At 55.0% G+C, this 11,207-nt stretch overlaps 1 protein-coding gene across 1 annotated transcript; it reads left to right on the forward strand.

Annotated features, from left to right (window-relative positions):
• The first annotated feature begins 17 nt into the window (after nucleotides 1–17).
• Nucleotides 18–11,140, forward strand: LOC135320863 (mitogen-activated protein kinase kinase kinase kinase 1-like). The gene is given in 26 exon segments (XM_064483991.1): nucleotides 18–78; nucleotides 124–179; nucleotides 271–318; nucleotides 484–526; nucleotides 620–692; nucleotides 1,231–1,362; nucleotides 1,771–1,833; nucleotides 2,090–2,171; nucleotides 2,674–2,790; nucleotides 3,018–3,096; nucleotides 3,601–3,659; nucleotides 3,733–3,792; nucleotides 3,868–3,896; nucleotides 5,460–5,514; nucleotides 5,950–6,106; nucleotides 6,203–6,220; nucleotides 6,223–6,284; nucleotides 6,666–6,750; nucleotides 7,637–7,713; nucleotides 7,789–7,870; nucleotides 8,678–8,786; nucleotides 8,895–8,968; nucleotides 9,140–9,243; nucleotides 9,786–9,960; nucleotides 10,258–10,327; nucleotides 11,092–11,140. Coding segments are annotated over 26 exon segments (2,019 nt in total).
• Nucleotides 11,141–11,207: the final 67 nt, after the last annotated feature.

Genomic DNA, 11,207 nt, shown 5'->3' on the forward strand with positions numbered 1-11,207 from the left:
CCATTCCTTGTCCCCTCATGTTACCCCCTCCCCATGTGGTACCTGGTGTGGGTGGCAGCCAGGGGCTCCTGGGGCCAGGTTTCCTGGTCCCCATCTGACACCATGCCGGGGTGACCTTTGCAGTCACAGGCCCCCTGTCAGAGCTCCAGATCAGCTATGTCTGCAGGGAAGTGCTCCAGGTGAGGCGATGCTTGGTGGGTTTGGGTGGGTGCAGGGCCCTGCTCACACCCCCAGAACACTCACAGCCCCCCTCTCCACCCTCCTCCCCAGGGACTGGCCTATCTACACTCACAGAAGAAGATACACCGGGACATCAAGGTGATCTGGGGGCAGAAAAGTAGCCTTGGTGGGTGGGGGCCTCTGGGAGATGGTAGTGGTATTTGGAGGTCTCAGGCGGTGTGTGACCAGGGAGCAGAGGCAGAGTTGGGCTGGCAGTAGGGAGGGGTGTCTCTGACAGCCTCTGATCCCCCCTCTCTTCCCCAGGGAGCCAACATCCCCATCAAGGACCCTGGGGAGGTCAGACTGGGTGAGTGTGGCTGGTGGGGGTGGGGAGGGGGACTGGCTGGGAGCCAGAGAGGACAGGGACCCTAGGTCAGTATGTCTCTCCCTCTGCCTCCAGCTGACTTTGGTATATCGGCCCAGATCGGGGACACACTGGCTCGATGCCTCTGATTCATTGGGACACCCTACTGGCAAGGGGTGCCTGGCTGGCAGCCAGGGGTGGTGCGGGCTTGGTGGTGGTGGGCAGTAGATTTCCCTACCATGGATCTCTGGGAATCTCCATCCTGGCTTTTGCCCTGCCTCTGCCTTTCTCTGTTGAGCGATCTGTGTACTCTGTGGCTCTCCCTTGAGTTTTCCATTTCCCTAGGTCTTCCTGTGCATGTCTCCCCTCCACGTGTTTTTCTCAGTGTTTCTGTTGATTTTGATCCTGATTTCTGTCTCTCCATATTTGCCCATGGCTGTCTTTTCTGTCTGTTTCAGTCTGTGGCTCTCCATGTCTCTTTGCCTCTCTCTGTCTCTGTTTTCTAGTCTATCTCTGACTCTCTGTCTTTACCTCTCTCCGTCTTTATTTCTGTCTCTCTGCCTCTTTATGTGTCTGCATCCAAGTCTCTCTGTGTCCCATTCTCCGGCTCGCTCCCTGTCTCTCTCCAGTCCCCCCACCCCCTACCTAGGGGTCTCCCCTCCCCTTCATCATGTCACCCCTGGCTCTCTGAGGGTCTCTGCTTCTAGGATGGCTGCGGAAGTGGCGGCCGTGGCCCTGAAGGGGGGATACAACGAGCTGTGTGATATCTGGTCACTGGACATCACAGCCATTGAATTAGCCGAGCTACAGCCAACCCTCTTTGACGTTCACACTCTCAGGTAGGCAGGTGTGTCAGGTCCACCTGGTCCCAGAGATCCCACTCGACTCTGACCCTGAACACCACCCCCCGCCTGCTTCCCCACATCAAGACCCCCCTACAGGTGATCCCTCTCCCTTCGAGCCCAACCCGAGAACCTCAACCCAGAAAGCATTTTCTCCAGTCCACACCAGGAGCCCCCAATGCAGGAAGTCCTGCCTTGAGGCTCCCCTGAGAATTCTGGAACTCTGTAACATGATGAGCAGCATCCCCTGGAAGTGGCGTCCTATGCATCGTAAAATCTACCCCTCATTCTCCTCCTGTCCCTCACTGCTCTCTGCTGACCTCAGTGCCATCGGGGGTCCCTCACATCATGAGATCTGACCTCCACTGGGAAGTCTGAATCCCATGTTCTGTCCTTGCTTTCTAGAGTTCTCTTCCTCATGACCAAGAGTGGCTATCAGCCTCCTCGGCTAAAGGAAAAAGGCAAATGGTAGGAGAGAGTCATGGGAAGGCGGGGGAGAGAGGGCAGAGTCAGGGCTGATGGTCTGATGGGAGGGTCTCTGGTCCCCTCATCCCAGAACTTGCCTTTTGGGGGGGTTATTTATTTATTTATTTATTTATTTATTTATTTATTTATTTATTTACTTTTAGAGGAGGGGGTTGAACCTAGGGCCTCCTGCATGCTAAGCATGCGCTCTAACACTTGAACTGTACCCTCCCCCAGTACTTGCCTTTTTCTTCCCAAGGTCGGCTGCCTTCCACATCTTCGTCAAAGTCGCCCTCAACAAGAGCGCCAAGAAACGACCTGGCACCACCAAGATGCTCAGTGTAAACCTCCCCTCCCTGAGCAGCCTTCCCAAACTCACCCCCTGTGAGATCCCACCAGGGCCTCCCTCAGCTCCCTAGAACACTGATGATTTTATTCCACAGAACGCCTATGGCCCTTTCAAAGTCCCTGCTCCCTCTGAAATCCCCAGGGCTCCGCCTTCCAAGACCCTCCAAATTGTACCCCAGACCTTTCCCCCAAGATATGCTGAGTTCTAAAATCTCACAAGTTGCCAACGGCTTCAGGACCCATTCCTGGGGTTTCTCTGGAATTCCAGGGGACCCCCGAGACAACTCTGGAATTCTCCAACTTCTCTAAATTCGTCTGATCCCTTCAGACACCTGAGAATCCCCCAGGTGGCAGCTGCCCAGACTTCCCCGCCTTCTTCCTCTATTGGCACCTCCACCGCCAGATTCCCTTAGATGGTTTCTCAAGCCCCTGTGCCAGCCCTCTCCCTGCAGCCCAGCCCTCTGTCTGCTGACCGCCTCCTCCTCCCACCCCCAGCATCAACTGGTGTCCCAGCCCGGGCTAAACAGAGGCCTGATCCTAGAGCTTCTTGACAAACTGAGGAACCCAGGGAAGGGGGCAGCTGTTGGCGAGATTGAAGATGAGGAGCCTGAGGTGAGTGGGCCTTGCTTGGATGACAAAAGCACTGGACGGTCCCCACCTTTGCTCAGGCTGCTCCCCTGCCTGGGGTGTCCCCTTGTTGCCTCTCTGAGAAGGAGAAAAGCCAGGGAGCATGGGGGGCTTGGCACAGAGCTGGGGGCACAGAGGTTACGGGAGAGCCGAGGGCTCCAGACTGGGCTGCTGGAGGCCGGTGGGCCTGATGCGGCTGCCGCTCTGCCCAGCTACCCCCCGCCATCCCTCGGCGGATCCGATCCACCCATCGATCCAGCTCTGTGGGGATCCCAGATGCGGACTGCTGTCGTCAGTAGAGAATCCTTAAGCTTTGGAGACACTTGTAACCCCCTCATCAGATTGCCAGAGACCCCAGAGACCCTCCTCGCTTCTAAACATACCCTCAGAGGCCCCCCATTACCATCTGATCCCACAAGAGGCCCCAGAGAACCTCATCTACAAAATGATTCTAGAGACCCCTACCACTCCGCTCTGCACACGGACCCCATAAGATTTCCTATAACCACCAGGACTCCCAGAGACCTCAGAAACTTTGTTCTGATCCCAGATACCCAAGTGGAATCTAAAAACAAACACTCTATAACCATGTTGAGCCCCCATCTCCCTGATCACAAATCTTGACCCCAAAATGAGACCCCTGTAAACCAGGATCCCTCCTCTGAAGGGACAACTCCAGTCCTAAGATCCTGGCTGCAGACCACTCCCCCACCCCAGTTCTATTCTTCCTATTCCCGAATCCATGTCCCCAGCGCACTGTGTGTCACCTGCATACCACCCCACCCCAACCCCCATGGCGGCACATGGAGTTCAGGAAGCCTCGAGGCATGTAGTCCAGACCCACAGCTGACACGGTGAGACGCCTCCCTACTGCCCCGCCGCCCTCCCCTCCCCCTGGGCCACTGCTGACTCTTTCCTATCCCACAGGCTCGCTTACAACCACCTGGAGGCTTCAAGAGCAGCAGTCCTAGGTCAGGGACCCTCAGCGTGGGAGGGGGGCTGGGATAGGTATGGGGACCGCCCGAGGCTCATGCCTGTCCCTCCTCAGGAAACCTGTCAGAGTCCGAAAATGACTACGGTAACGTGGACATGTGAGAGAGCGCCTCAGACCCCACCCAGCCCCACCATCCATGACCCCAACCTCAGCCCCTGCTTTCCTTCCACCACTCAGCCGTGACCCCTGGCTGGACACTCAGTACCCACACCTACCTTCACCCTAACCCTGACCCTCCCACACCAGCCCCCACTCTCCTCCCCACCAACCCTTCACCCCTAACCTCACCCCAACTCAACCCTGGAGCCCCTGCCACATCCTAGTACACAGCACTCACGTCATTCACTGATTCATGTCGGGCTGCAGCTCCAGACTGAGCTCCTCGACAGTAGGAGCCCTGCCTGGTCTCGCACTGCTGAAGCCGAGCATTGTGCTGGCACACCCTCTGTAGACTCTTTGTGAATGTATGTAAGAATGAATGAATGAATGAATGAATGAATGAACAAATGAATGAGTAAACAGATTTTTCTCTTCCTTCCCCAGGCCTGTGGTAGTGGAGACACGCCCAGCAGATGATCTACTGCCCCCAGCAACCTCTATATCCAGAAATGAGTCCCTGGGGTTCGGAGTGGATGCTAGGAATCAGTCTCTGCACCCCATCCCCTCCCCAGTGGACACAATATAGTGGTCATGACATGCCTGTGTCTCCCAATAAACGTGATTTTAGCCTCTGCTGTCATCTTGGTTTTCTGTGGTGAGGGGAGGAGGGCCGAATTCCTGGATGCCTACTGACCCCCCCACAAATTCAACGATCCAGTACAACTTCAGGGATGCAGCACAGATATTATTTCTACAGCACATGGTCACCTCTCCACCAGCGGCCTTGGGAGGAGGATTTGGGGACTAAGGGGCTTGCTCTAAGCATAAGGCATTTGAAGTGGGAGAGAAGGGCCAGCTGTGGGTGTCTCAGCTAAGCTGGTCCTCATACTGCTTGCGGAAACAATCACCAGCAGGGAAGAAATCCCAACATCTCTCTTGGTAGAGACCAGCCACCACGTTCCTCCCCACCAACCCTTGACCCCTAACCTCACCACAACTCAACCCTGGAGCCCCTGCCACATCCTAGTCCCCAGCTCCTCCTAGATGTTGCTCCAACCCCCAGACCTCAACTGCAGCCATAAACCTCAACCACTGGCCCTCATTTTTCTTCATTTCTCACCCAAACTCACACTGATCCTCAGCCCCTGGGAATTATGCCCCTTCCAGACCCTCATTCCCAGAACTCAACCTCAACCCCAGGAGTCAACCCAGGCCCCCATCTCCCTCAGACCCAGGCCTGGGGGAGATCCATTCCACACATCTCATCTGTAATAGGCTCCCATGCGGCGTGCCCGGCAACAAGTGAGAACCCGACCCCCAGGAGCTCATAGGACCTGTGTTACTAGGTGGCTGTGATAATGCAGAGACCTAATGCACTGTCAACACTGATACCCAAGTGTTTCTGTTACTAAGATCGTCATGGTTATTAGTCCTTTAACCCTCAGCTCCAGCCCAGACAGAGTCACATCCTGGTCCTCCTGAGCTGACTTCCAGCCCTAACCCACCCGAGTCCTTGCTCCCAACACCCTCCTCGCCCACTTAACCCATCTGTGTGTTTCAGCCCCTCCCTCGCAGAAGACATACCTCCTCCTCTACTCCCCAAGGTAAGGTTCTGGGCAAAAGCTGGTGGGCTGGGGGCCAGGAGGCCAGGGTCCACAGATGGTGGGATACCAAGCTCTCCAGGGCTGGAGTCTAGGACACTAGTTCCCTTGAAGTCTGGGACGACCAGGATGATGATCCCACTGGGATGTGGAAGGGGCATCCCTGAACCTAGGGGTGGGACTCAAAATATTTAGCCTGATGAACACTCATCAGTAGCTGGTCCTCGGAAAGTCCTGCTGTACCCAGCATTCACCCTCTGGTTGCCGGGGTATGTTGATGTTGTTCGGGGGGCGGTTCGAGGGGAAGGCTGCAGTGGTGGTCGGATATTGTGGGGAGGGTCAGACCCAAGATGCAGCATCAGATCTGGCAGAGGCAGACTGCAGGGTGCCCTCTCTCAGAGATCATCTCATGTATTTCCCCACCCTCCCTCTCTGTTTCCAAAAACCAAGATCCGTTCTCCATCGGACGAGGGTCCTGGGGGGACTGCGGATGAGGGGCAGCTGAGCCCAGTGGTATTGGTCCGCTGTGCCAGTGTGCCTCCCCCTGGCACCACCCACATTGTGCCTCCCCCACCCACCCGAAACCGCCACGTAACCGCTCACTCAGGTAACAAGGCAGTCTGGGGATGGAGGTGGGCATAGGTGGGGGTAGGGCAGGTCGGGGGGGGTGCTTTGGGAGCTGATTTTCCCCACCCAAACTCAGAATCTTCACTGTGGAACCCAGCCCTCGGGAACATGACCAGCTCCCGCTTTTGCCCTCCAAGGAGGAATAGATGAAGAGAAAGGTGAGGCCAGCTGTGCTGAGGACTCACACCGCTGATCGGGGCTGGGGATGCCTGGTTGGGGTTGCGGGGCCGAAGACTAATAATGATGACAGGTGACATTTGTTGAGCAACTCCTCTGTGCCAGACACTGACCTCATGTCATTACATGATATATGCCTTCACAGATGGAGATAGATAGCACAGAGATAGATATTGTCCCCCATTTAAAAATGGGGGAAACTGAGGCACAGCGGGGTAAGTAGATTTCGAAGGTCATAAACCTTTGAGGAGGCAGAGGCAGGATTTGAACCTTGGCACTCCAGAGTCTTAACCACGGCAACTTCCTGTCCCCTCCTCTCTTCTGCTGGATGGGCAGCTGCCCTGCCCCTATGGCCAACCCAGGGATGTGCCCTTCTCCTAAAGTTGTTCAATGGCTGCCCTCTCTGGATCCACAGCACGGCAGCCTCGAAACACCCCTCCAACAAAGGTGAGCATTCAGGAGATTCTCAGAGAATGTGATGGGGATGGGGAGGGTCCTTAATGGAGGTGGAGATGCAGGGACAAGGGGAGGGTCTTAATGGGGGGGGGAGTTGAGGAGCAGTGGCGGGGGCAGAGCTAGGGGTTACAGTTGGGGTTTAAGGATCAAAGATGGGTAGAGTGAATATGAGTTTGAGAGTGAAAATCAGAAAAATTAGAGTTTGGAGGCCAGGAGTGTCAGATAAGGCAGAAAGGCCAGCGTTCGGGGTACAAGCCTAGGGACAGATGGACCCCATTTACCTCAGTTGGAGGTTAGTGGTAGAGAGGCTAAGATCAGCATATTGGGGTCAGGAGACTTAGGGATTAGAATGTAGCCGAAAGGGAAAGTATTTGGGGATCAAAGATGTGGAGACAAGGTCAGTGAAGGGTAAATGTTAAGGAAACAGTATTAGAATTGACTTTCTGTCACACTGGACAGAAAAAGCTATCCATCAGGGCATCTGAATTTGAGGATCAGTGTTGAGATAGGAGTATAATTTAGGGACCAGACTGGTGAGAAGGGGGGATAGAATTTAGAGGGCTATTACGGGAGGCATGTTTAGTGTTGAGGTCAGAATTGAGGAGACAGAGGGTAAGGATTTGTGGGTCAGAGATGGCAGAACCAGCAGAACGTGGGAGGTCAGAGTCTGGGGAGAATGTGACAGGCTCCAGGGAACAGGTCAGGATTTGAGTTCAGATTTGGGAAAACAGGGACTGGAAATGTCAGTGTTGGAGGCAAGTAGAGAATTGAGGGTCAGGGCTGGGAACAGAGTACCCGTGTTTGGGGTCAGATGAGGTGTCCTGGGAGGTCCTCGATGATGAGGCAGGTCCCAGCATCTTCATATCTGTTCCCCAAGACCAGCACTTACTCCTGGGAGCTGAGGAAGGCATTTTCATTCTGAACCGAAATGATCAGGGGGCCACGCTGGAGATGGTGAGGGCCAGGCAGCACCGCGGGTGAGCCAAGGGTGGGAGGCTGGAATTGGGAGGTGCTGGGGTCTTACAGGAGCTGTCTCCTCCATGCTCTGCAGCTCTTTCTAGCCGGACTACCCGGGTGTACTCCATCAACAATGTCCTCATGTCTCTCTCAGGTCTGGCTGTGGGTTGGTTGGGATGTGTTGGAGTGGGGGGTTCACAACTTAAGGAGTCAAGTGTCACGGGATGGGAGCTAGCTGGGCACAGCTGGAAAAAACACTTAGGATCCCCTTCCAAAGAGCCCACAATTCAAATCCTAGCCACGTTTTAAATTAAGGACTTGGGGCAAGAGACTTTGGCTTCCCAAGCCTCTGTTTCCCCATCTGTAAAATGGGGCTCACAATACTGCCACCTCTCAAGTCAGTTTTGAGGTATTCCTACAATGAGTTAGTCTTTACATTTCTTTGATGGTCATATGACATTCCTTATCCCATATTTTACTAAACTAGAGTGAGCGAGCTGAAGGTTAAAATTTTGTGTCATTGTTTTACAAAAGCTTTGTGTAAAATAATTTCTCATTTGTGAGGGAACACCAAGCCAGATAGGATTTGTGAGCTCATTAATATCACATCAGGGATGAGAAACTTTTACAGAATCTCTAGGTATGTTTCTTCTTAAAGTTTTGTAATATGTGTAACTTTAACTGACTGGTTAAGTGTCCATAGATTCTCATGTGACTACAGGCACCACTAGGGTTAGAAACGTACTTATTTTAGGCACCATTGTTCACCAGAGCCAAGCACACTGCCTGGCCTCCCGTGGGCATTTAAAATATGTTAAGTGAGAAGCCAAGAAATACAGGTGCTTGAGATTTAAAGGCTTGGGCATTTCAAAGGGATGGGGCCCAGGGAAGGGATGGGGAAAGCTGGGAGTGTGCAGTGCCCTATAACTTCCTGCTTCCCCTAAATACACACACCCTGCAGGAAAGACCCCCCACCTGTATTCTCATAGCATCCTGGGCCTGCTGGAATGGAAAGAGGCCAGAGCAGGAAGCCCCATTGCTCACATCAGTCCCCACCGGCTCCTAGCAAGGTACGAGACCCCAGTGGAACCACAGACCCCTCTAATATCTGATTCCTACCCCGCACCCCCACCCCCACCCCCACCCCCACCCCCACTCACGCCTACCTGGTTCTGCAGGAAGAACATGGTCTCCACTAAGTTCCGGGATACCAAAGGTTGCCGGGCGTGCTGTGTGGGGGAGAGAGAATCTCGTGGATATGCAGAGGGGAGCGGGGCCAGGGGCATGACTTGGACTCTAGCCACTGAAGAGGGTTGCGATTTAAGGCAGGGTGTCCAGAGCCCGGGGAAAGATGTGTGGCCTTTGGGGGCGCGGGGCAGGGGAGACAGGATTGACCCTAACCCATCCTTCCCCACCTCCACAGCGGAGGGCGCTAGCTCCGGGGGCCCGTTCCTGTGTGGGGCATTGGAGACATCCGTGGTCCTGCTTCAGTGGCAGCAGCCCATGAACAAGTTCCTGCTTCTCCGGGTAGGGGGCCTGTAAGCACTGGGGACTTTGTCAGGTTCTGTGGCGGGGGCCTTCCACTCTTCTGCTGAGAGCTCTTTGAAGTCGGGCTTCCACCCGAGGTCTCTTCCCAATCACCCGGAGAGCCCGCTCACCTGAAGGCTCCTCCTTCTGAGGCCCTCCGGTTCTTTAAGCCCCGCCCTTCGCCCCGGGCCTAATTCTTCTTCAGGCCCTGTGCCCCGCCAGGTCTCTTAGGAGACGCTATTCAGGTTCTTGGAGCCTCTAAGACTTTGCTGCCTTGGAGGCCACGCCCCCTGGGGGCCCGGCCTTTCTGTCCCCAAGGCGGCACGCCCCCTAGTGGAAGCCACGCCCACTCTGAGACCACACCCGTCAACTTCTATGCCCTCTGAGGCCTCAGCCCCTCAAGTTTCTACATGGCACCTCCCAAGACTGAGGGCTCCGGAACTCCTTCGGGAGCCCCAGGCCGACTCTCTTCCAAGGCCCCGCCCCTCCCAGGCCCCGCCTCAAACCTCCTCTGAGTCCGCCCCTTCCCGTGCGGCCCGCAGCAGGTGCTCTTCCCGCTACACACGCCTCTGCCCGTGTTCTCACTGCTGACCGGGCCAGGCTCCGAGCTGCCCGCCGTGTGCATCGGCGTGAGCCCCGGGCAGCCGGCGAAGTCGGTGTTCTTCCACACCGTGCGCTTCGGCGCGCTCTCCTGCTGGCGGGGCGAGATGAGCGCAGGTGAGTGGGACAGGTCCTGGGAGGGGTGCGGCTTATCAGGTTAGCGGCGTTGGGTCTGGGTAGCTGGGCGGTGCTTAGCCTGAAGCGTAACTGGGAAGCGGGCTGAACTAAGAGGGGACTGGAGAACGTTGGGTATATATAACTGGTGAGATGGATGACGGGGAGGGGGAGAAGGAGGGTGTGAGCAACTCTGTGATGGCTGGGGTTTAGCCTGCTTGCCTGGGGATACAGACGATGCCTAGCAGAGTTTAGGGGAATGAGGTGGAATTGGTCCTTGCACTTCCGCCTCTCAAGCAGAGCACAAGGGACCAGTACAAGTGACTCAGGTCGAGGAAGACAAGGTGATGGTCACTTCTGGATTTCGGATGTGCACCTCTGTCTCTGACCATCTCCTTGTCTCCACAAAGCTCAGGAAAGGAAGGACTTCATTAGGAAGTCCTAGGCGGGGAATCTGAGGGCCACAGAGAGGAAGTGACTCACATCACCAGCTGTCAGACCTGCTCTGTGCCCTCTCTGTCTGTGTCTATATTGTCCCCTCTGAATCTCTGTTTCTCAATGTGTCTGTTTTCCCACTTCTTGGTCTCTGCCCAGCTCGCTCTTTGTCTGCCTCAGTTTGAATCTGTTTCTGATTTTCTGTCCCTGTCTCTGTCTCCCTCTGACTTTCCTCATTTTAACAAAGTCACATCACCTCCTGCTCAGAGCCCTCCCAAGCCTTCCATTTCCCTCCAACAATAAGCCCAAATTTCGCATCACAGCACTCGAGGCTGACGCCCACAACCACCCCAGGCTGACCCACCTTCTCTCCACTCCACCCACTTTGCCACTTTCCAGGCCCACCAGGCACTTTCCTACCTCCGGGCCTTTGCACTTGCTCATCTTGTTCACGTTGAGTGGGAATGCTCCCATCCTCAACCCCGTCACCTTCTCAGAGTTGCCTTCACTGATCACCCAGTATGAAACGTCATACCCCTTCCTACACGTATTTCCTGTTGTCTTTTCTTGCTTTTGTTTTTTCTATTTATTCGCATCTCACATACGGTTTCTTTCTCCTATTTCTCTTGTCTACTGTCCGTATCCCCCACTGGAATATTCTCTCCACGATGGTGGGGATCTCTGTCTTTATGTCCACAGGTGTGTCCCCATTGCCTACCACGGCACCTGGCACACAGTAAATGTGTAGTCGGTTGAATGAATCAATCTCCCTCTGGCCTCTGGTTCCCTGTATCGCTGCCTCTCTCTTTTGCTGA

This window comes from Camelus dromedarius, unplaced genomic scaffold (assembly GCF_036321535.1).
Source record: "Camelus dromedarius isolate mCamDro1 unplaced genomic scaffold, mCamDro1.pat HAP1_SCAFFOLD_167, whole genome shotgun sequence".
NCBI lineage: Eukaryota > Metazoa > Chordata > Mammalia > Artiodactyla > Camelidae > Camelus > Camelus dromedarius.